This window comes from Schistocerca cancellata, chromosome 10 (assembly GCF_023864275.1).
Source record: "Schistocerca cancellata isolate TAMUIC-IGC-003103 chromosome 10, iqSchCanc2.1, whole genome shotgun sequence".
NCBI classification, from domain to species: domain Eukaryota; kingdom Metazoa; phylum Arthropoda; class Insecta; order Orthoptera; family Acrididae; genus Schistocerca; species Schistocerca cancellata.
The window spans coordinates 58,364,254-58,390,898 of NC_064635.1; the positions used below are offsets into that span (position 1 = coordinate 58,364,254).

The following is a 26,645-nucleotide window of genomic DNA, read 5'->3' on the forward strand; positions in this document are numbered from 1 at the left end:
GACGGAGGACTGAACTGTTCCAGGCAGGGTTCAATTTGGATAGTGTCTTGGGGATTTGGATCATTATGAGTAGGATTAGGATCATTTTTCTTCGTGGCAAAGTGATATTTCCAGCAGAGAGTACGAGTGTAGGACAGTAAATCTTTGACGAGGGCTGTTTGGTTGAATCTGGGAGTGGGGCTGAAGGTGAGGCCTTTGGATAGGACAGAGGTTTTGGATTGGGAGAGAGGTTTGGAGGAAAGGTTAACTACTGAATTAGGGTGTTGTGGTTCCAGATTGTGTTGATTGGAATTTTGAGGTTTTGGAGGGAGTGGAGCTGGAAGTGGGAGATTGAGTAGATGGGAGAGACTGGGTTTGTGTGCAATGAGAGGAGGTTGAGGTTTGCTGGAAAGGTTGTGAAGGGCGAGTGAGTTGCCTTTCCGGAGGTGGGAAACCGGGAGATTGGATAGTTTTTTGAGATGGAGGGTGGCATGCTGTTCTAATTTGCGGTTGGCCTGTAGGCCTTCTCGTTATCCGCCAGGCCTCAACCTCCGCTAATTTCAAGTTGCCGCCGCTCATACCTCACCTGTCTTTCAACAACATCTTTGCCTCTGTACTTCCGCCTCGACTGACATCTCTGCCGAAACTCTTTGCCTTTACAAATGTCTGCTTGTGTCTGTGTATGTGTGGTTGGATGTGGGTGTGTGTGCGAGTGTATACCTGTCCCTTTTTCCCCCCAAGGTAAGTCTTTCCACTCTCGGGATTGGAATGACTCCTTACCCTCTCCCTTAAAACCCACATCCTTTCGTCTTTCCCTCTCCTTCCCTTTTCCTGATGAAGCAACCGTGGGTTGCGAAAGGTTGAATTTTGTGTGTGTGTTTATGCTTGCTTGTTATTGTCTCTATCAACATACCAACGCTACAGCATCTTTGTTTTTACACACACACACACACACACACACACACACACACACACACACACACACACAAACTTTTAGGCTTTTGTGGCTGGCATTTACATCCTTGGTGGTTTATTGTTTGGGTGTTGTTGTGGTTTAAGGCGTGTGTCTGGACCTAACATTTCATTTCCTTATGCTGGATATATCCTCAGAAGTTGGAAGATGTTGTAAGATGATTTTTGATCTCAAACAAACTCATCGACCAAATTAATTATATGTAACATCGTATGGGTCGAGTTGTGGTGTCATGAGACTGCAGCCACGAATTATGGAGGTGCAGGGCTTGTAGAGCAGAAGAGTTATCACTGTTTGCTTTATATAGCAATAAAGATCACAACTTGTCTAACTGCAGTCCTTCTGTTGTGTTAAAGTTGTTTTTGTGCTTGTTTAAATTCTCGTGGTCTCTCTTTTCTGTCACAATTGTGAACTCACAACATCAGTGATGAAGAGAGTCAAAAGTAGTAATTGGTTAAGTGAATCGGATAAGAAAAACAAGCCCAGCAACAGAATTTGTACCCTTCAATGAGCCAAAAATATGTGCCTGGTGCCTCCTGCCGTAACATACCTAGCAAGTTTTATAAAGCGTGCCTCAAACTAAGATTCTTCCCCACAGTGTGGAAAATTCAGAGGTCATCATCCTTCACATGCCCAATAAAAACCTGCTTCTTCCAGAGAGCTCCACATTCATCTCCATACTAACAGACTTCACCAAAATTGTAGAACTATTAACCCTTACATCCCAGCGCCAATTCCTTGGCACAATGGTCTCATCTACTGAGTAGATCAATTAGGATGCCCATGGCATATAATCTGGATCTTTGATTCATTTTGTACAGGATGTCAGTTCTTCATAAGAAATGTAATATGATCCAGCCAGACATGGCCGATGAGGCAGGTGTACTGCAAAGTTCGGTCTTAGGTCTTGTCCTATACACCATAGTTGCTGACGATACTGCTATCTACAGAGCTGTCACAGCCTTTTATTCGTTCAGAGATAACTGCAACACCTTGACAAAATTACACAATGGTGTGATATATAAAAATCCTAAAAAAATGGTAGGTGGCATAGTTTACAACCAAGCTAAAACTGATTGACTGCCAACTCACCGTTGATGGACAGGATCTGCTTTTGCATGACTCTGTGACAGACTTAGGTATGGAGATGTATGCTTCTAAGTAAGGTCTATGGCCCCAGACACAAACATCTTACACCTACAGTGTCTCCAAACCAAAACTTTATACATCATTTTGGGCGCTGGCAGATACATCACACACACACACACACACACACACACACACACACACACACACACCCTACTAGGTCAATCCACTATTTACACATTATGTAGGAAAAAGCTAAAACTCTCTGAACACCAACCCATCATTGATGGACAGAATATGCCAAACAAACTCCACCCCTCTTTCTAGTACAAAGTTTAGGCCAAGAACCCCCCTGAAACTCCTCACAAACACCCAAAATTAAACCTTATGTACCACTTTAGGGAGTAATAACAACCACAAACACTAAAAATAAACATTTACATGAAAAACAAAAACACTTTTCTGCAAATCCAATTTTCACAAAACCCCTAACACATTCTGAAGGCAAGATGGACAGAGCCCAGTGGTGCTTTGAAATTCGAATGTCAAACGTTGCCTCGGGTATATCCTAGCATAGCATTGCACCTCGATAAACCTAGTGTCAGAGTATCTTACTAGCTATTGCCAGTTCCCAGTAGATGGTCTGCTACTGTCGATTTACCCATGTTGCCCAGATGACAGCTGCTCTCATGTTCTTTAATTGGGTGTTACTGCTTCATTTAGTGATACTTATGTACATCTCGACTGCACTTGTGAGAGATAATGTATCCCGGTGGGTAAATAGTGGGTGTAAGACCTTTGCAGTGTTCAAATATTCGTCCATCTTTCTTGTCAGTTTAAACACTTCGTCAATATAATGCATTCTTAGCCTCTGAAGATGACTGTTGCTTTAGGAGATGAAACTTAGGTACAGAAAATATATTAGATCACGGCCTAATGTTCCTACAACTAAAATCGCAAAGAATATAATATTTACCATAATATACATCAACAGAGATACACTTCCAGATGTATACCAATTCGGTAACTGTGCCTAAGTACCCTAAACTGAAGCCATAAAAGGTTCGAAAATCAGTTGCAAATAAAGTGAATGACAAACTCCACTGAGAGGAAAATTACACGAAAATAACCTCCGCGCTTTATAACAAATTAATTTACAGCTCGAGTCCTCGATGTCGAATGCCACGGAATTGATGAGAATGCGATTTTGCTCTGCAGACAACTCCATGGTGGCTGATGCGCTACCTGGTGGCACACCAGCGCGTCCTGGAGGAGGCGTCCCCAACGCTGCACGCTTCCCTCGTGTCGCTGCTCGAGGGCAAGGTGGCGGAGGCGAGCTCGGGCCCGCTGGTGGGCGGAACCGCAGGGGTGCTGCTGCCCCTCGAGTCGGCCCTCGTCTGGCTCCACTTCGGGCAGGTGCTGCGCTCCAAGGAACTGCTGCTCGCCGCACTGGGGCGGGCCGGGCTCACGCTGGAGCTTGTCGGTCAGTGTCGAATTCCACCGTGCGAGTTCCGTGCGCAGTCTGTTCGGTCTGCTGCCGCTGTTGTGGTCAGTAGGCTGCAGGGTGGCCGGGGGCCTCCACTGTACATGTATTCTTAATACACCGTTTAAAGGGGAACTGAGGGAAACAAACACAAGTGGATATTTCACACTCGCTTAAAAATTCCGATTGCGCCATTTGGCATAATTGCGTGTCACTCTGCGGCCTACTGATGGTGGGGTGATTTGTCCTGAAGTTTTCCAGTACTGAATATACACGAAAGTTCTGTTTATTGACAAAACGAGAGAGAGGGAAATACATCTTGTCACTCTCTCACGTGTTGTCAATTTGGGCACAATTCTCCCAAAAACCTGAGCATCTAGTTGCTGATAATGACCCACATTAAGGAGACTGCACCACCTGAAGTTTATACAGATGAAAACTAACACCTTCACAGATGATCCTTCTCACTGATGTGTCACTTATTCCTAGGTGTACGGTATGTTATCTGGTTAATTGAAATGGACTTCTAAGCATTGCCTGTTGAGCAGCTATTACATTTTCAGCAGTCCTAACAGTCCAATGAAACAATACCAATCGCCCCTATTTAGGTTTTATTTTAGGCTACCAGTTTCGACGATACACTATGTTATCTTCAGGCCTGCTTCAGTCGAGTAACCTTCGTGTTACAAAATACAGAAGCAGGCCTGAAGATGATGTAGTATATCATCGAAACTGGTAGCCTAAAAATAAAACCAAAATAACGACGATTGGTATTGTTTTATTGGATACTGACCAACCGTAGTCTCGTACTCCACACAGAAGATCGAATTACATTCAGTCGTAACAGTGTCTGCTCTCCCACGTCTTATTATATACATAAACTCAGTTTAGTTTGCTAAAGGTTGCTTGCCCTCATTTTTACCTTATAATCTGATGGAACACTTGTGTTTAAATGGTGCTGAAAGGCACATCACGTTTTCACCAGACCCTCACCATTCTGATAGTATACTTTTGCTGCATAGCCACATTGCTCACTTGAGTAACTATTCCCTGTAACCAAACAGTAGGCTGTACAGTTTGTGAGGGGTAGTAACCTTGGTACACACTGCCTCCGTCGTGTCTCTCACATAAAATCTTCACTCGTCACTGGCTGACACAGTAATGTGTGAGCAAATGGTAGTGAACGCTGTGAATTGTTCTGCTGCAAACACATCCATTTGAACTAGCTTGCTAAACTCGACCTTCTGTGTTCCTCTCTAATTTGTAAGCTCCCTGAATCCCCCGCCCCCTACCCCCACCCCCTCCCTACAAACACAGGGTTCCATACATTATCAGATTCTGTTCTTTTTATTAAAGTGTTGATATCCATTTCTGCACTCTGATTTTTGGATACATTGAGAATCGGTCTTTTATTTTCCAGTTTTATTTAGTTCTTCAAATGACATCTTCCAGTCCACTCCGTCAAAACTTTCTCTATGTCTGGTGATGTGATACATTGATAAGAGGAGGGTGGGAAAGCCGCTCGAGACCTGATCAATAGATGACACAGGAGGCTAGAGCAACATGAGAGGGGAATATGACAGTGAAGTACCAGCATCAGGACTGATTAAGGAGTCTGAGTATCTGTAATTGGTCAAAAGAGTTGAAAAAGAAGGAAGGCACAAGCTGTAAGTAGAGAGATAAATGGGATATGGTGTGTAGCAGGAGTAAAAAGTAAATTAAAAAGCCAACAGCAGAGTGTGACAATCCATGTAAAAAAGGGCTGCAAATTTAGAGAGAGAGAGAGATGGAGGAGGGGGTATTGGCTCTACGTGGAGGAAGAGGAGGAAGAAGAAGTTATTAGCAGATATTAAGGAGAAAGTTCGATTTAAAAGTGTATATACAACTACAGAATCTATCATCATACATGTGGAGGATAGTTCTGTGTCACTTCATATTAATTCTATCGAGCGAGGTGGACCAGTGGTTAACACATGAGACTCGCACTCGGGAGGACTACAGATAAAATCTGCATCCGCCCATCAAGATTTAGGTTATCCATAATTTCCCTAAATCACTGCAAGCAAAGCTGGCATGGTTCCTTTGGAAAGGGCACAACTGATTCCTATTTGCAGTCCGAGCTTGTGTTGTGTCACTAATGTTCCTTCCTTCGTTCATATTATTTCCTACTCAACTGTTTCCATCATGATGGAAAACTGATTTTGATCATACTTGTAGTCGCCTTTCTTGTAACAGTATATAATTGTTTATAACAGCCCCCCACCCCCTCTCCCTGCTCCGCACTCCATGTCTCCACACACCAACTTTCTCCTGTTCCACTTTGCACACATGAGATTGTTCATAAATGTAATGTTTATTAGAGATTGGTCTTTTGCACAGGTGCTATGGGAAAAAGAACCCGTTATCAAGAAAAGGAGCTCGCTCAGCTGACTCTAAAAGTTGAGCTGGAAGCAACAGAACAGCCTTCAGGTGATGGGATCAGTGGCCTGAGCTCGGAAGAGTTGGCTGATCGCCTACCAAAGGTATGCTTAATTGTTCTTCTAATTGTAATTTCTTTATTCTTAAATCTTCGCTGAAAGAAGTCAACTTTGATAATATGTCAAAACTTGTTAATTTTTGTTATGTAATCAGGCAAAAATAAGACATCATCAGTCAGACTGTTAAATATTTAATAAATACTGTCAACCTTGTTAAATTTGTGTTATTAATTGTATACTGTATGTACTCCAAAGAGGTCTGGTCATTGTATTTTGAAGAAACTTTGTGTTGTGGCCATCTCACAGACACTGCAATGTATCAGCAAAAATAAACAGTCTTTAAAAATATAAATGGATAGCTAAAAAATCTGCTCACCAACTGGAGGCAGTAGAAAACACACTTGAAAGTTAAGGAAATGTGTAAGCTTTCAGAGTTAATGACTCCTTCTGCCAGAATAGTTGAAGGGGAAAGGAGAGGGATGAAGGAAAAGGACTGGTGTGGGTTAGGAAAAGGGGAGAGCTTTGCAAAAGGTTCCAGAATCTCGGGGTCAGTGGAGACTTACAGGTGACTATTGGTGACTGCACCAGCTGTGAGTTTAAAACCTGAGAGTATAAAGATGGAAGAAAGGTTAATACAAGAATTAATAAAACAGGAAAGCTATGTGCATTACACGTCGTGGACGGAGGGGCAGGATAAACGGGACAGTAAAAGAAGATAGAAAAAAAATCTAAAAGGGTGCGAACAAAGGTATAGTTAGTTTATTTATTTTTATTTATTTCGAGTCAAAAACATTACAACAATATTTACAATATATACAATATAACAAATCAGGTCAAATCATAAAAGAACAAACTAAACGGTATTAGCCCAAAATTGTGCAACGGCAGCAGCATTGTCTGAAACATCAACAAGCTCTTGTGTGGAACATGATACAGGACATCTAGGACAGTTAATTAAATGTTTGGTTGTCTGTTCTTCTCCGCAGTCACACAAGGTGGAAGATTCCTTCATGAAGCCCCATTTAAACAGATTGTCCTTAGTTCGTCCGACGCCACTCCTGAGCCGATTTAGAGACTTCCACACTGTCCAGACTTGATTTCCACCAGGAGGAAGGGTCTCAGAAGGAGTCATCCAATCATTACTGTCAGATTTTGCTGTCCACTGAGATAGTCTGGCTGCTCCAGTCCGACCGGTGAGGGGTGTAGTAGTTCTCATGAAGCTCCTCCTAGATTTGAGTCTACTAATTGGTGGCTGGTATCCATGTAGCAGGTGATCGGTGTTATGATCTGCTTTATGTCTCTCAAGTTTGGCTGCGACTTCACGCCTTATGTCTGGAGGAGCAATACCTGCTAGTTTATGGAGTTTATCAATAGGTGTAGCTTTGAGGCATCCCGTTACTGTCCTGCAGGTTTCGTTCAGGGCCACATCAACCTGCTTTGCATGAGATGACTTGTACCATACAGGACATGCGTATTCAGCTGCGGAATAGCACAAGGCCAAGGCTGATGTTCTTAGTAGTTTGGGATCTGCACCCCAAACGCTGCCAGTGAGCTTCCGCAGGATGTTGTTACGAGCAGCAACTTTCTGCTTAGTGTTAGTGCAGTGTTTTCTGTAGGTCAACGTTCGATCTAAGGTGACACCCAGATATTTGGGGTAGAAACAATGTTCAAGCTCTTGATCTTCCCAAACCACTGTAAGTTTTCTATAGGCCTCTCGATTGCGTAGGTGGAAAGCACAAACTTGAGTTTTAGCAGGGTTCGGTCTTAAGTTATTGACTCTGTAGTACTCAGATAGGTCCTTGAGAGCAACAGTAAGCTGGTTTTCTACTGTGTCAAAATCTCTGGCTTGTGTGACTAAGGCAAGATCATCTGCATAGATGAAACTCTTTGTAAGAGAAGGTTGAGGCTGGTCATTTGTAAATATGTTGAACAATATGGGGGAAAGGACACTACCCTGAGGCAAGCCATTCCTTTGACTTCTCCATCTACTCTTTCTTCCTTGGAACTCCACATAGAATCGCCGGTTTTCCAAAAGTGTCTGCACAGTTCTGGTGAAATTAATGTCTCTAGTGATGTAGTAGACTTTGTGCAATAATTGTCGATGTTGAATGGTGTCATATGCTGCTGTGAGATCCACGAAGACAGCCCCGGAAATGTATCCTTTTTCATATCCCTCTTCAATATGTTCAGTCAGATTAAGGACTTGTGCTGTACAATTCTTTCCAGGTCGGAAACCTGCTTGTTGAGGTATGAGTTGTTTTTCAACAATGGGAGTGAGTCTATTTAGCAACATTCTTTCATAGATTTTATACAAATGGCAAAGGAGCGAAATCGGTCGGTAGTTCTTGGGATCAGCTGCACCCTTTCCAGGTTTTAGTAAGGGAATAACTTTAGTTTTCCTCCAGATGGCAGGGATCTGTTTCCGCTTCAGACAACCATTATAGAATTGCAGAAGCCATCTTTCCGTGATGGGACCAAAATGTTTAATTTGCTCAATCATTAGGTCGTCTAGACCAGGCGCTTTACCATTTTTGCATTTCTGAATTGCGGTTCTGAGTTCTTGTAAGATGAAGTCATTTGATAGATGGTTGTTTTCACGTTCAGGTTCTCTTTTGAGTTTTGTTCTATCTTTAGAACAATTGACCCTTCCATTCTGAACTAGATGATGAGCAATTTGATCTGGTGCAATGTTTGCATGGCCATGATTGTGGACAGGGTCGTTGTTCAGGCGTCGCAGCAACTGCCAGGCTTTCTGACTGCTTTTAGACATATCAAGGTTCTCGAGTAACTCTATCCATCGTTCTTTTTTGGATTTGGCTAAGGCTGAGGATAAATTTTGGCCAGCAGTTAAGGTTTCAATGCTGTAAGGATTATCATTGAAAAGTTGGATATAGTTATGTAGATGCTTCACGGATTCTTCTGTCAAGCCAGGTATGTAGTTAACTCGACAGCCTCTGGGAGTTGAGAGTCTTGAGCATCTTTTCACGGCTTCTACAAACTCATCATAGTTGGAAACTGAGGGTTCTATGCGTGAAACTTCTGAGTCAAGGAGGTCAGCAAACTTCTGCCAGTCTGCTTTCTTGAAATTGTATCGCCTTCGGAATGATGTGATTCTAGGAGTAATGGCTGCAAACACTTGGCAGCCTATGGGGCGGTGTTGAGTATTTGGTATCGGATTTAGAACAGTTTTTCTGCATTGGTGAGCTATGTTCTCGCTAACAAAAATTAAGTCGGGGTTATACCCACGTTTCCAACGCCCACTGTTAAAAGATGGTGGGAGTTTATTATCATGGACAAGATTAAGATGGTTGGTATCAGCCCAAGTCAAAACTGCTTCACCATTACTGTCGTCCTCAACATAACCCCAAACACTGCTATGACTATTGAAATCTCCAACAATAAAGTGAGCTTGTTGATTGGTGTAGTTGTCTGTAGGTGAAAATTGGAAATCTGCTCCTGGGGGTTTGTAAATTGACGACACAATACAACCATTCAGTTCTACAGACAGTATTTCAATATTGTTGAATTCTGTAAGTGAGGTAGAGAGAACAGCTATATCGTTCCTCACAAAGATAGCACTGCCATATTGTCTATGGGGTCGCTCAACTGCCAGTTTCATCCCAAGGATTTTTGGTCTTCTCATGGTGTCATCTCGATGGGTTTCTTGTATACATAAAATATCACACCTAGGTTCCTTGGCAATATGTTGCAGGAGTTCTTCTTTGGCAACAGACAATCCTTCTATAGTTAGTGAAAAGCAATGCTAGGTCGCAGAAATTAACATAAATTAAGGCCAGCTTGGTAGCGAGAAACAAGAACGTGTTGTGATACCATTTCCTATCTGCGGAATTTCTTAGTTGGTTTAATGTGAACAGAAGTGTATAGATGACCCACAGCAAGAATGAGGTCAACATCATGGAAAGTGGCACGGGACTCAGAATAGGACCATACGAAACTTAATGGGAAGATTGTATTTAAGAGTACCCTAAAATTTTAACAGGTCCGCTGCATCATGAGTCCATATGGAAAGATTTCATCAGTGTATCTAAACCAAACCAGAGGATGAAGGCATATGAGTCCCAGGGAAGCCCTCTGTAAGTTACCCATGAGAAAGTTAGTTTGGGAAGGAGCCTTGTGGTCCCCATGGCAGCACCCCTAATTTTTTTGTGTATATGCCTCTCAAAGGCAAAGTAGTTGTTTTACGTATGGAGTTGGTTAAGGCGATCAGGAATGATGCCATATGTGTGGAATCAGGTGGGTCCTGGTTGTGGTAAAGTTCAGGAACAGACAGGCCATGTACGTGGGTGATGCTGGTATAGAGAGAGGGGCATCAGTGGTGACACACAAGGTGTATGATGGGAGTGGGACGACTTAAGAAATGCTTGGAGTCTTTAATATGGAAGGGAAGCCATTGTACTGTAGGTTGCAAGTGTTGATCACCTAAAGCAGATATACATTCAGTAGGTGCTCTGAAGCCAACAGCTATGGGACAGCCTGGGTATTGGGTTTGTGGATCTTACAAAGAAAGTAAAAAGTGGGAGTGTGTAGTTCAAGCGGAATAAGTCGTTCTATAGATTGAGGCATTAGTTCTTTCGAGGGCCCTGAGGTTTTATTTACTCCCGTCACTGAAGTATCGCTGTGATAGAGTCCTTGTCTGGGAAGATAACATTGGAGTCATCAGTTTTAGGGAGTGGAGAGCATGGAGTGCTGCAGAGGGTAGGTTAGGGCCATGTTGTGGAGATCTGAGAAAGGGTTGTGAAGTAGTGCCGGATATTAGGAATTCTTGGAAGGTGTGATTTTGAGGTAGTGGTGGTGGATCAAATGCGGATCGTGGTCGGTACTCCTCGAGGCAGGGTTCGATGTTAGGTTTGTTGTTGAAAAGGCAGATTGGACTGCAACGAGATATTTCCAGTTCACATTACATTTGAAGGAAAGTGGGTCTGTAACCCGAACAACATTATTAAATGCAGGTTTAGAGCTGGAAGTTAGACCCGTGGATAATGAAGACAATTCAGGATGGGAGAGGGTGTGAGATGAGAGGTTGAAAATGTGTACTGTTGTGGCTGGTTTTTGTGTCATCAGCTACCATTGCTCTCTGAGGTTGTGGTGACGTGTAAAAAATTGGCACTAACAGTAACATCTGTCTGGGAGGCTAAGATGACCAAATTTTGCATTTTGTGCCCACTTTAGTGAATTTCAAAAATAAACAATAATTTAAAATGTAATATTAATATGTTTATTGTGTTTAAATTGTAGATTCCAATAAAATTTGCGAAAATAAAGGATCAATTTTTCACATGAAATGGTGTAAGGATTGATTATTGTTGTGGAAAAGTCACAAAATTAAATATTATTTTTCCAGATGAACAATTATTGAAAGGATAGATTGCTACTCACTGTAAAGATACCACATTGAATTGCAGACAGGCACAACAAAAATAATTTTCGTCAAAGCCTTCACAAAAGGAATGAGCGCGCGCACACACACACACACACACACACACACACACACACACACACACAAGAAAACACCTCATACTTGTGTCCCCAATCTCTTGCCACTCTGGCCAGACTGCAACTCTTGCATTGAGCAAAAGCAGCAATCGGTAGTGAGACAGGGAAGGGGGAATAATAGCAGGGTATGGATCAGGGAATAGAAGAGTGCTGTCTGGTGAAGTGTGCAGGGACCAGAAGGTGACAATGCAAAAATGCTAGGTGCAGCATCAGGAGGCTATTGGGGAGGGTTGGGGGACTGGGAGCAGAAAAGGAGAGGAGAAGAGAGGGGAAAAATACAGAGAGAGTGGTGAGTGCATTGACAGAGAGTGGTGTGTAATGAGGCTGTTGTATAGAACATTGACGTGTTTTCACAGATTCCTCGATACACACACACACACACACACACACACACACACACACACACACACAAAGTAAAAAATTACAAACTTTCTACACAAGTTACATATTTTCATGGAACACTGTAATCAGTTGGGCTTACCACAGTCCAAGCACTCATATGCCATCATTCTCTGTGTAGGGTCAGTAGCGATAGTCTTTTCCTGTATTCTCGTGTGTCACTCTTTTCCTTTTTTTTGTCGCCATCTCTCTGCTCTTCGCCAAAAAACATTTTAAATAGTTTTTCTGAGATCATCCATTAAGTTTGGAATCTCAATGGCCAACTGCACCATTCTTTTGTTTCTTTGTGACGTGTGAGGTATCCCTCCACTAGGAGCTATCTGTAGTAATGAGATATCCGAAACGGAGGGAGCATAGGACAAAGAACATATTTTTTAACGTAACATCTATCAGATCAAGGAAAACTCTTGTAATTTGCAGTAACATCTGTCTGTGAGACAATGTGGCTGATGAATGTGAATGAATAAAACACTACTATTGTGGAAATGGAATGGTAACATCCACACAATAACAATGTCAACTCACAAATTAAGCATAGCTGAAATATGAGATGTAATTAGCAGTGGACATGTGCCAACTAAATGTAAAGAAATTTTATACCCACCTAAGAGACAGATGTTACCATCTGAGAGTTAAGAAGGTTGCCGAAACTCGGGTTGTAGGAGAGGAGTGGTGGTTGACAGTGTGGCTGTTTAGGTAGCTGGAGAGGGACAGGAACGGAAACACAACTATTGAGGTATTTTTGGAGAAGGTAGGAGTGGAAACGCCCCTGTTGAGGTAGTTTAGGAGAAGGTAGGATAGCTTCTTGAGGTGAAGTCTGGCCAGTTGTTGGTCCATTCTGACAGTTTGCCTACCACACCTAGGATAGCTTTTCGCCCCCTTCCCCTCCCTATCTTCACAATATCCTGATCAGACCATACACACCTTTAAGCTCTTATGTTTTAAAATCTCATCTGGTGCAGCTCCCTACAGTCAGTCTTTCATTCTCGTGCCATCGAGGTAGTCTCCCCTGACCTGGGGTTCTGGGGAACTTTTCTGTAACTCTCCCCATTTCCTAAACCTCGCCAGTCCTTTTTCTTTATCCCTCTTCCTTCCCCTTCAACCCGTCTGCCAGAAGAAAGAACCACTGGCTCTGAAAGCTTGCACATTCCCTTAACTTTCAGATGCATTTTCTCGTACCACTGCACAGATTTTTTATCTATCCAATTATATTATATTTTCAAACCCTGGTTCGTGGTGTGGGTTCCTGTAGTCGTGTCCTAGTTCATGAACCGTGGGCAACGTATGAGTGGCCAAGTAAGTGGTCCCGACAGTCGGGATACCAGTTACTTCGGAATAAGGGTGGGCATCTCGGACATATTCTGAGTCGTGGTCACCTTTGTGCTCATACGGCAAAGACTACCAAATCCACCAGTTAGTCCCTCAACCGTTAGGGGTAAAACTCAATGGGACCCGGGGCAAGTAAGGCTAGCAACCTGCTTCCCTGGTACTTTAAATATGATGCTGGCAACAGTCAGAGCAAAATGCCTCAGACCTTTGGAGGTGACGGAGTCCCACCTCTAACTGACAAACCAGGGACTCCTAAGATACGACTCGGCAAACAAATGGTAGTGAGATGGGGAGCTATTAATATCAATGGGGGCCACTCTGGGAAGAAGGTAGAGCTGGCAGAGGCTGCAAGTAAGATGGGGCTGGACGTTTTAGCTGTTAGTGATATTCGGGTAAGGGGTGAGAAAGAAGAGGAAGTGGGAGAATACAAGGTCTACCTGTCAGGAGTCAAAGCAGGAATAGCACAATGGGGTGTAGGGCTTTACATCAGGAAAGGAATGGAACCCAGCGTAGTTGCAATAAGGTATGTAAACGAACGACTGATGTGGATAGATTTGACAGTGTCTAGCAAGAAAATTAGGATTCTGTCAGTATATTCACATTGTGAAGGAACAGATCGAGATAAGATGGATAGTTTTTATGAGGCACTCAGTGATGTAGTTGTTAGAGTAAAGGACAAGGACAGTGTTCTGCTCATGGGTGATTTTAACGCCAGGATTGGAAATCGAACAGAAGGGTATGAAAAGGTTATGGGTAAATTTGGAGAGGATATGGAGGCCAACAGGAACGGGAAACAACTCTTGGATTTCTGTGCCAGTATGGGCTTAGTAATCACAAACTCCTTTTTTAAACATAATAACATTCACCGGTATACTTGGAAAGGCAGGGAACCAGATCTGTCATTGACTATATAATAACAGATCAGGAATTCAGGAAGGCTGTGAGGGACACACGTGTATTCAGGGGATTCTTTGATGACACTGATCACTATTTAATCTGCAGTGAAATTGGTATTGTGAGGCCGAAAGTGCAGGAGGTCAGGTCCATATGTAGGAGGATAAGAGTGGTGAAACTTCAGGATAAGGAAATCAGGCACAAGTACATAACAGCGATCTCAGAAAGGTACCAGTTACTTGAATGTAGTCAATTACAGTCATTGGAAAAGGAATGGACAAGGTACAGGGACGCAGTACTAGAAGTGGCTAAAAAATGTCTTGGAACAGTAGTGTGTAAAAGTAGGAAGAAACAAACAGCTTGGTGGAATGACACAGTCAAGGCAGCCTGTAAAAGGAAAAAGAAGGCGTATCAAAAATGGCTACATACTAGAACTCAGGTAGACAGAGAAAGTTATGTTGAAGAAAGAAACAAACCCAAACAGATAATTGCAGCATCCAAGAAGAAATCTTGGGAAGACTTTGGAAACAGGTTGGAGACTATGGGTCAAGCTGCTGGAAAACCATTCTGGAGTGTAATTAGCAGTCTTCAAAAGGGAGGTAAGAAGGAAATGACAAGTATTTTGGACAGGTCAGGAAAACTGCTGGTGAATCCTGTGGATGCCTTGGGCAGATGGAGGGAATATTTTGAAGAGTTGCTCAATGTAGGTGAAAATACGATCAGTAATGTTTCAGATTTCGAGGTAGAATGGGATAGGAATGATGGAAATAGGATCGAAGTCAAGAAAATGGTCAATAGATTTCAGTGCAATAAAGCGGCTGGGGTGGATGAAATTAAGTCGGAACTCATCAAATCAGTGGAATGTCAGGTTTTAAATGGCTACACAGGATAATTGAATTGGCCTGGGAGTTGGGACAGGTTCCATCAGACTGTACAAAAGCAGTAATCACACCAATCTTTAAACATGGAAACAGAAAATGTAACAACTACAGAGTTATCTCTTTAATCAGCGTTGTGGGTAAAATCTTCTCAGGTATTGTTGAAAGGAAAGTGCGAGTATTAGTTGAGGACCAATTGGATGAAAATCAGTGTGGGTTTAGGCCTCTTAGAGGTTGTCAGGACCAGATCTTTAGCTTACGGCAAATAATGGAGAAGTGTTATGAGTGGAACAGGGAATTGTATCTATGCTTTATAGATCTAGAAAAGGCATATGACCGGGATCCTAGGAGGAAGTTATTGTCTGTTCTACAAGATTATGGAATAGGAGGCAAACTTTTGCAAGCAATTAAAGGTCTTTACATGGATAGTCAGGCAGCAGTTAGAGTTGACGGTAAATTGAGTTCATGGTTCAGAGTAGTTTCAGGGGTAAGACAAGGCTGCAACCTGTCTCCACTGTTGTTCATATTATTTATGGATCATATGTTGAAAACAATAGACTGGCTGGGTGAGATTAAGATATGTGAACACAAAATAAGCAGTCTTGCATATGCGGATGACTTAGTTGTGATGGCAGATTCGATTGAAAGTTTGCAAAGTAATATTTCAGAGCTAGATCAGAAATGTAAGGACTATGGTATGAAGATTCGCATCTCCAAAACGAAAGTAATGTCAGTGGGAAAGAAATATAAACGGATTGAGTGGCAAATAGGAGGAACAAAGTTAGAACAGGTGGACGGTTTCAAGTACTTAGGATGCATATTCTCACGGGATGGCAACATAGTGAAAGAACTGGAAGCGAGGTGTAGCAAAGCTAATGCAGTGAGCGCTCAGCTACGATCTACTGTCTTCTGCAAGAAGGAAGTCAGTACCAAGACTAAGTTATCTGTGCACCGTTCAGTCTTTCGACCAACTTTGTTGTATGGTAGCGAAAGCTGGGTGGATTCAGGTTACCTTATCAACAAGGTTGAGGTTACGGATATGAAAGTAGCTAGGATGATTGCAGGTACTAGTAGATGAGAACAATGGCAGGAGGGTGTCCACAATGAGGAAATCAAAGAAAAACTGGGAATGAACTCTATAGATGTAGCAGTCAGGGCGAACAGGCTTAGATGGTGGGGTCATGTTACACGCATGGGAGAACCAAGGTTACCCAAGACTCATCTGTTCAGCAGTAGAAGGTAGGAGGAGTCGGGGCAGACCAAGGAGAAGGTACCTGGATTCGGTTAAGAATGATTTTGAAGTAATAGGTTTAACATCAGAAGAGGCACCAATGTTAACACTGAATAGGGGATCGTGGAGGAATTTTATAAGGGGGCTATGCTCCAGACTGAACACTGAAAGGCATAATCAGTCTTAAATGATGATGATGATGATGATGATGATGATGATGATGATGATGATTCAAACCCTGCAATGTTTTTTTAATTATTATATTTTTTGTATCAGAGATGACTTTGCATTTCATTTTGCTGCAGGACCTGCAACTTGATGACGATGTCCGGTTGAACCGCATCCAGTATGCAGAAGACAGTGGTGCCGGTGAATATCCCAAGCTGAGCCCCTCCGATCAGGCAGTTATCCTTGGTGCATTGTGTGTAACATTGTTAACATATGCAAAACTAATTCTGGAGTACCTAACAGTAGTAAAAGTGTGCACTTAATTGTAGGCTTGCATTGCATTTTGCAAGTGATGGTTGATCAGTCAGCCACTTATTTATTAATTTTTTCTGTTTGTTAACCTTTTTAACTCGGTACACATTCCTGCATGTGAAGCCTTAAACCATCTCAAAATCTGCAAATAATGTTATTTAAGCCATGATCTGTTCGTGCAATGTGGATTCCCTTCTTTTTTTCCATTTCTTCAAATTTCTGGAGATAGTATAGTTACAAGGGATGAAATGTGGGTTCTGGTGTGGAGAAGTGCCTGTAGTTTTATCTGACTCTTGCACATTAAAAGTGCACTCATAAGCAATTTCATCATCCTAATGAAATATAAAATTTTAATTTTTGTAAAATAGTTATAGTCCTTACAAATTCCTTGTGAGTTTATTTTTTACAGTAAAATAATCTCGGTTCTATGATTGATTTCGCTCTTTTCAAGATGGACTCCATAAAGTTATTGAATATTTTCTGGGTGATGTGAGAGTTTATGGCTGTTGAGGGACATACAGTGGGTATTTAATGGATATGATTACTCAGTTTCTTTCTCCTGAGTGTCATAGCCTCCAAAAATTACAAAGGATAAAATCTTTTTTTTCCCCATAGGCCATTTCAGTCTAAAGTAAGGTGGTGTATCATTTCATCTCAGCTAGTTGGTTTCAGCCTTGTACCCATTATAAAGTGATACCAACAAAAATGAACCGTATACGTATTAGTCAACCACGATATTGTTGCACCTGGGAGTGAGGGCGTCTGTCGCCATATTGTGAGTTTTTATCGTGATATTTCACAAGGATGTGCTGGAAACTTTTGATAGTATATGCACAACTGTCTTGAAATCTTCCACAGTGCAAAGCGTTTTCCTTAGTCAGTTCTCTGTTTGTTTAGTGTAAATCACCGTATGTTTCCGGCTACTGTGCGTGAGGCCGAGTGCAAAACAATACATACTGCATACCATTTGCATCATCATTAAAACTTAAGTAAAATGTGTGTGTGTGTGTGTGTGCACAAATACTTAATAGGAATCAACAGGTTACTCCATTGCACTCGCATCAATTATTCTGGCTCCATTTGTCTATAAAATGTACTCCTCTGTTTATTAGGAACGTGTATTTGTCGCAAATATAGTATAACATGGTTTGGTCTGTTGCAAAAATGATGCATGCACGTGACACATGTCAGTGCCCTCACAACTTTTACCTGTTTCGGTGATGATTCAATTGTGTGCTGTATGTATTGCCACAATTATTTGTTTGACATATTTGTATGTTACAATACCAGAGAAGGAAAGTTGCTACTCACCATATAGCGGAGATGCTGAGTCGCGATAGTCACAACAAAAAGGTTCACACAATTAAAGCTTTCGGCCATTAAGGCCTTTGTCAGCAGTACACACACACACACACACACACACACACACACACACACACACACACAGGGATCAGAGCTCACGTGGAAAGACTTAAACGTTCATGCAACAGTGGAAAAATAGTCTGAAAGTCATTGTGTGGTCCCTCTGCCAAGCACTTAAGTGTGGATTGCAGGGTAGTCATATAGGTGTAGAGATTTTTTTCTATATTAAAGATATTGCATAGTTTGCTGACATCTATTATATTTTTGACTTCAGTCCAAACACTTAACAATAATTCCAACCATTATGTGGGTGAGTAAGTGCTTGTTTGTGGGTGCATACCAAGGCTAACTGGCGTCAGAGATCGGAATTTCATTGTCGAAGTAATGGACGACAAGATGTTGTGATACACTCAACACAAACTAGGGTGAAAAGAACACTAGGTTTGGATTGGAAATAGTGATGCATGAAATGACATAGTATAGATGTAAAAGTATATGAAAAAATTTAGTAAGAGTGCATCCATTTTGCTAACGGGAGAGCCGTCCGTGCTTTGGCTAGGGAATTCATTTTTTTTATGGCCATTGACAAAAAATGTGGCAACTTTTCTCTGGTAACTCTTAACTACTTTAAGATTAATTTAGGAGGAATAGGTATTTGCCCCTTAAACCTTGGACTAAATTTCCTGAACAATCCATTTTATTATGTTTTTGTATGTGGTCCAGTGGTGTCTTTGTGACTACAAATTTCATCTGTATCATTGAGGTCTTTCCAGATTCTTCCATCGAGATCCTAAAATAGCTTCATCTTTCATATGCTACTTTTTATTGTAGACAGAAATGGATGTGTGTTTTGAGATAGTGTAGCTGTGTTAATAGCTTAAAACTTGCATTAGGAGTATTAATAACTGACACAGGAACTTTCCCAGGTGTAACATGATGGAAGGCATGTATATAGAGGGGTCAAAATAGTTCGATACATATTTTTTTCATTTTTGCCCAATTTCACATTTAAGGGATAAGACACACCCCAAAAGGTAATTTGGCCTTTTAGTTTTAGAAGAAATAACTTTGAAACCTTGAGATAGAAAAAATGTATTTCGTGTAAAAGTTGAAATGTAGTTAATGTTCTAGAAAACTGTATAATCAACTTTTGCAATACAAAATACTCCATCGCTGTTAATTAATTTTGAAAAATGAAAACTTTTGTTACAATGTAAGTTAAAGAAGCTTTCATGCTGCATCTATCTATGTGTTATAAAGCTTACATCTGAAATTTTTTTGAAAATAAACTGTATGCAGTCTTAACTGGATCTTCCATCAGTTCTTGGTGGAGCAACATCATAATAAATGAAAAGCAATAGTTTGTTTTTGCTCTACAGTATTACTTTTATTGTGTTCACTAGTTTTTGGCTTACAAGATCATCTTCAGACATTTAATGTCTGAATGTGTCTGAAGATGGCCTAGTAAGCTGAAAACCTGTTAACCCAATAAGAGGAATACAGTACAAAAAAAAGCAAAGTAGGATTTTTCATTTATTGTGCACAGTGTGCTGTCGGAGTATTTTCAACAAGCCTAATAAAAATATCTGAACAGTCATTATTGTTCTGGTTCTTTGTTTAATTATTTTTGTTTCATTTTTAAAATTTTTATTTTATGTTTGAAATTCATGTGCTCTTTTTTTTTACATATGTGTATTTTGTTGTTTGAAAAAAACTAAGTATCTCATTATTACAGTACAAAATCATTACAGTAATGATTATCTAAAGAAATGCTTAAAACATGACTTTTTTTGCACCACGCATGTAAAATGACTGAAATTTCTTCACATAATACATGTGACAGACAGCACAGTATAAAACAAAATTCATCAGGATTCACAGATTATGGCAGTCAATCCTCTAAATATCCTGGTTTGTATCAGACATTTTTCAGTAGATTGGAAAACCTTGTCAGAAAGAATTAGTTCTGTACTAGTGACAGAAGTTTGATTGTATTGTTTCTTAAGTGGACATTGGAGTCATAATCATTCAACAGAACAAAATCTGAAAATCTTCTCACAGAGTTTCTCCAACATCGTATGCCATTTATGTCCAATGGCAGTAACTGTCCTGTCGAGCTTTTTTGTATTGCCAGATGAACAAGCTCCTTGCCCTTTCACATTGACTACTCCAACAATCTAAAAAATAATACAGATTTTTCTCGTGCATTGGGATAGAAAACTTGTTAGTTTACTAGATTCCAGTGATGTCACAAGAGCATTTGGGGCCTCAAAAAGAGATTTTTGATTTCTTGGTAGAAACTCTCGATTAGTTTCTTTTAAAGGTGTGGAAAGAGGGTGTTTAACGTGAAAAAACTGTTTTGAGTGTTGTGTCTGAGGACAAGGAACTTGCTCATCTGGTGATCCCAAAAGGCTCGACGGGACAGGTAGAGCTGTTGGATGTACATAGGTTACGACGTTGGAAGAACTTTGTGAGAAGATTTTGAGATCTAGTTCTGCTCTTCTTCAGTTTGAAAACATTATTTGAGACTTCTACAACAAAATCTTTTGGTTGCTCCATATGAACTACTTCTTTCAAATCCCCATTCAGGGATGCATTCTTAACATCAAAGTGCCTAATTTCCATACCTCAGTGCGCTGCAATGGCTAATAAAACTCTGATTGAATCATATTGGACCAAAAGAGAGAATGTCTCTTCATAGTCAATGCCTTCTCGTTGTGAATAACCTTTTGTACGTAATCTAGCTTTAAAGCGGTCAGTTTTTCTGTCAGAATTCTGCTTTATATGATAGACCCACTTACATCCCTTGCGGTTGTGTGGTAATGGGTCTAGATCCCAAGTTTTGTTCTTCTTCAAGGATGTCATTTTCTCTCCCATTGCTCGTTTCCACTTTGATGACTCTTTTGATGCCATTGGGTCTTCAAAATTTTGAGGTTAAAAGATAATGGCAGAACAAGCTATATCTCGGTCCTGAAAACGAGCAGGTGCTCACAGATTAGACCACTCTCTCAGATTGATCCTTTGATTTTCTTTCATATGTTCACCAGTATCATCCTGTTCAGATACCTCCTAAACATCTTCTGCAGCATAGTCTCCCAGGTAAAATTTAGTATATCTTTGTTCTATATTGAAGCTATAAGTGTGTTCTTTATTGAAAGAGACATTGCAGGAGATTGTAATTTTTTTTTTTTTTTTAAATCTGGGTTGCAGAGGCCATACTGGCACGGTTCACAATGAAAATTTTCACCTTTCCTCATATTGAAACCAGGTATTAAGTTCAGATCAGCGATATTCTTGGGACCACTGAAATGAATGTGGCCAAGTCTCTCATGCCAGGCCATGGTGGAATTCAGGGAAACAGTATTTGCCTGTAGTACATCTGGACATTTAAACAGAATTTGGTAACACTGATTGTCCATCTTAATTCCTGCTGCTATTAGACCTGAACTGCGAACTTCCATTCTCTTGTCATCAAAAACAACTTTCATTCCTCTTTTTGTGACTGCTCCCACTTCAAATAAATTTTTCTTTAGCTTAGGAATATGCAATGTATTTTCCAAAGTGCGAGGTTGCCATTTGCCCTTAACTAATAACAATACTGCAATTAATCCAGTGCCTCCTGCTTTGATGATCAAGTTGTCTCCAATTTGAACAAATAAATCATCTGACTGAATTAGCTTAAATGTGTTGAACCACTCTTTGTGTGACGTCATATGTTTTGACACATTACTGTTAGCTAACCAGATGTTTTCGCAACCTGGAGCAAAAACATACTCATGTTCTGCCCTCAAAGCATGGTGCTCAGACGTGTCAGTTTTCGTATTAAGTTTTGCTAAAAGTTTTCTGCACTCAGATTTAAAACGTCCCTTTTTGTGACAATAATAACATTCAACATCTTTTCTACTGACCATGTTGGATGCACTGTTGTTACCAGTAGTTGAAATGAATTTGCGTGTTTTGTCCACATTGACTGCTGTGAAGGCTGTTGCGTTTCCATCACATTGTAAAAGTTTTTGTTCTTCTTCCAATAACCTTAAAGTCAAATTACCAAAAGTTTATTGTTCTTCAGCACACGAGTCCCAGGTAGTTGAAAAAATTGCAAAATTGTAGCCATTTTGTCAGTTCTGTAACAGGTTCTCCAATATCAGCGAATGCTTGTGCCAAGGACTCGACTCGACTGGTGTGTTGTGCAATTGTTACTGGTGACGACATTCTGTAGTCAAAAAATTTCTACTTCAAGGCCATTTTATTAACTGTGGATTGCTGTTCATGAACTATCTTTAGTTTGGCCCACATTTCTGCTGCATTTGTGCATGTCATAACAGATTTCAGTTGGTCAAATTCCATCGCAGTTAATAGAATGAACATCGCCTTTGCATTTAAGTCATCCCAAGTGGTTTGACTCTCGCTATCTTCATTAGGTCTCAGTTTCCCATTGACAATATCGAGCACTTTTTCAGCACAAAAAATAATTTGTAACTGATATTTTCACAGTTGTACAGTATCCAGAAATTTGACTGTAAAAATTCCATTTTCAATTTATCCATCTTCTTGTAGGCCGAATGTAAGTCAAACTTATAATACTCAGTTCAAAACAAAAATTAAGGTTTTCCACATTAGACCAGTGAAATGCGTTGGTTCCAGAACTTGAGCGTCAAGGTTCACACGAATAAAACTCCAATCAAAGGCAATGGATTCACAGACCAGAAACAGATACTGTATGTGTGCGTTTTCCTGCACCCATAACCTGGTGTCTTTAATTATGTCTAGTAGAAAATCACAGAGCGAAATACGGTATATTGGACTAAAAATAAGTTATTGCTCCTCTCTTTATTGCATTTTGTTACAATTAGCTTGGCATGGCTTTGTGTGTGTGCGCGTGTGTGTGTGTGTGTGTGTGTGTGTGAGAGAGAGAGAGAGAGAGAGAGAGAGAGAGAGAGAGAGAGAGAGAGAGATTCATGTTCCAATTTTATGGAGCGTCCCCTTCCTACACGTTCAATTAGAGCACTCATCATAGGCAGAACTCACCCAATGCTTGTCAAATTCAGGACAACTTATAAAGGAGCATCAGAACTGCTGCATTTGAGATCGACTCATTCAGCTGAGGAACCTAGACTAGAGTTTGATTTGTCCGAGTTTTCTTGTACCAGTAAGACTGTACGATAATCTTCTAACCTTACCCCAAACCTCCCCTCTCTCTCTCTCTCTCTCTCTCTCTCTCTCTCTCTCACTCTCTACTAGTCACAGTTTCAAATTGAGAATTATTGTATTTTATACACTCATGTTCAGAAAAATCAGAATGCCTTGAACAACTAGAGATAGGATGTTCATATTCAACAAAGGACATGTACAGTAATATGTTCTACAGAAATGATGAGCATTTGAATCATGTCGGTGTGCAGGTTTGTGGTCAACATCGATATCACGGTGCAACACCACCTACTCGTGGTCCCTATAAACTGAAGGTAATGGATCAGTGTGGCTAGAGCAGACGTGCAGGATGCCTCGCAGACGTATGCGAGAACTGTGCTGTCAAATCAGTGAAGAGAATGTGATGCATCCATCCAGGAAATTGCTGCTTGTGTGGGACGAAGTACTTCAGCACTGCGACGGGTATGTATAGAATGGTTCACGGAAGGCGGTAGAACACGACGATACGGATAAGGTCATACCATCCAGACCATCCCCCAAGAAGATTGACACCTCATCTGAATGACATAGCAGTGGAATATTGTAATACACTGTACACTATCAGGGGCGACAGTCTGTCACCATTTATTACGGCACGGGTTACTTGTGCCTCGTCCACTTCTCTACCTATCTTTGATGAATGTGTAGAAACATGCTAGGTAACACTGGTGTATGGAATGACTGTGTCTGTATTCACATAAGACATAAAGTGCCAAGTAGAAGTCTTATTGTGTGGGGTGCTATTGGGTACAACCACAAATCACAGTTGGTGTATTCCAGGGCACTGTGACCAGTGTGACCTATGTGAATGACATCCATGACCTGTGCCATACCCTCTGCACAGCAGCCGGACACCATTTTTCAGCAATACAATACACGACCTCACGATAATGCACGCACAGGTGCCTTATTGGTGTCACAGGATGTCAGACTTTTGCCCTGACATGCCGTGTCACCAGACTTGTCGCCAATCAAAAATGTGTGGGATACAGTGAAGCGATGTATGCAGTGCTGTGATCCAATGCCAACCACCAGATGGAACCAGATGAATGCAGCGTAGATGACTATACCACAGGACACCATTTGCACCTTAGTCGTGTTGATGCCATCACACTCGGAACAAGGTATCAGCGACCGTGGTGGACCCTGTGCCTACCGTGCACAGGACACGTGCTGAACTGAGGTGACTGAAATGCTAATCATTTCTGCAGACCATACTAATGTACGTGTCCTTTCAATAAGAACATCCTATCTCTAATCTTTCAAGGTTTGCTATTTTTTCCTGAACATGAATGTATTTTCAGGCCTACTACCCATCTCTCGTGAGGCACAATTTGGAAAATTTTTGTGGGTTGGAAGCAGAAAATGTTATGACAGTCTTTATATTGCTTGAAGTTCTCATAAAACGCAATCTCGAACTGCTTTTTAAATGCAGTTTGATTCTTAAGTGAAGTCATAGAGGAAAATTCAATGTTTATTTAAATTTGAATTCATTGGCTCAGCCCCTTCTTTCATTGAATTTATAAAACAAGACTTAGCTAAATCTTTTCCTTGACCCTTCATTTCTGTACAGATTATCGTTATTGGAACTATTTTCTATCGTAATAAAGGTTTACTTATTACTTTCAATTAACTAAATACACACGTGAAACCATAAACTGAAAAAAAAAAAAAATCACTCCAGATAAAAACATAAAATAACAGTTTAAAACATGAATCAAAAATAGGTAAAATAAATAATTAGATAAGTAAATATTACTTAGATGTATTAATTATGTATGTTGAAAATGCTGTGACAGCATATTGTATACAGCTTATTTTCCAAAAATGGTAATTCAGAAGACAGGGGTATTGGACAAGGATGGATGTGGCACGAAATCCTCCGTAATCTATGTTGTAACAAAAGTTAAACAAGTTAAACAATGGAAAATCATGGGCCATCTAGAGGAATCCTTCCTAAACACCCAGAATCGTAAACCCCTCACCTGGTTCTAATTCATTGATAACACCTTTGCGATCTGGATCGAGGGTGAGGACATCCTGTAGAACGTCAACAGCTTCTCCCCCATTTGCTTCACCTGGCCCTACTCAACCCAACAAGCCCCCTTCCTAGATGTTGACCTCCACCTCAAAGAAGGCTACATCAGTACATCCGTCCATATCAGACCTACTAACCACCAACAATACCTCCACTTTGACAGCTGCCACCTGTTCCATACCAAGAAGTAAGTCCCTTACATACAGCCTAGCCACCTGTGGCTTCGCATCTGCAGTGACAAGTGCTTCCTCTCAAAATATACTGAGGGTCTCACTGAAGCCTTCACAGACTGTAATTATCCTCCCAACCTTGTACAAAAACAAATCTCCTGTGCCTTATCTTTCCAGTTTCCCACCACCTCCAGCCACAGAGGAGTATTCCCCTCGTAACTCAGTACCACCCAGGACTGGAGCAACTGAATTACATTCTTTGCCAGGGTTTCGACTATGTCTCGTTGTGCCCTGAAATGAGAAATATCCTGCCCACTATCCATCCCACCCCTCCCACGGTGGTATTCTCTTGTACACTGAGCCTACACAATATACTCGCCCATCCCTACACAACCCCTGCTCCCGACCCCTTACCTCATGAGTGATATCCCTGTAGCCCTGTAATAGACCTAAATGCAAGTCCTGTCCCATACATCCTCCCGCCACCACCTACTCCAGTCCAGTCACAAGCTACCGTATTACTCGAATCTAAGCCGCACCTGAAAAATGAGACTCGAAATAAAGGGAAAAAAAATTTCCCGAATCTAAGCCGCACCTGAAATTTGAGACTCGAAATTCAAGGGGACAGAAAGGTTTTAGGCCGCACCTCCAAATCGAAGCAAAGTTGGTCCATCGTAATATGAGACACAATTTAGGTCGAATGAATGAGGATACAGCTACAGTAGTTTGGTTCCAGTTGTAAGCTTAGCAGTTAAGCATTACCAAGTAGCCATTGCTATGCGTCAGGCGCTCCGTCCGTATTTATACGGGTACCCTTCCTTTTTCACGTGCTTCGTCTGGTTTGAATTGATTGCTTATTTTGCTTTGAACTGATAAGTGCCGTTTTCTGTGGGGTTATAGGTGTTTACGTCACTCTAAGCTGAAAATGCATTACTGTACTGTGTCATGCATTGTTTGTCGCATTCTGATAATGTGTGTTTACGGCCTGTCGCCGCTCGCGGCATGGCTTGCATGGTACTGCCGCTTTTTTTCTATTTTAAAAAAAAAGAGGGAGAGGGAGAGAGGGGGGAATTGTCTCATTAGCGAAACAATGGCAAGAAACTGCTATTTGGTGTTACTTACACTGCTGCTTTCTTTGATAATGATCAACAAGAACCAAATA

At 41.1% G+C, this 26,645-nt stretch overlaps 1 protein-coding gene across 1 annotated transcript in view; it reads left to right on the plus strand.

Moving 5' to 3' along the window:
* The window catches only part of LOC126106334 (tetratricopeptide repeat protein 27), a 115,114-nt gene that overhangs the window by 13,630 nt on the left and 74,839 nt on the right, over positions 1-26,645 (plus strand). Inside the window, exons 4-6 of the mRNA XM_049912583.1 lie at positions 3,257-3,521; positions 5,901-6,043; positions 16,549-16,664. Coding sequence (XP_049768540.1) covers positions 3,257-3,521; positions 5,901-6,043; positions 16,549-16,664 — 524 coding nt within the window. The remainder of the gene's footprint in view (positions 1-3,256; positions 3,522-5,900; positions 6,044-16,548; positions 16,665-26,645) is intronic.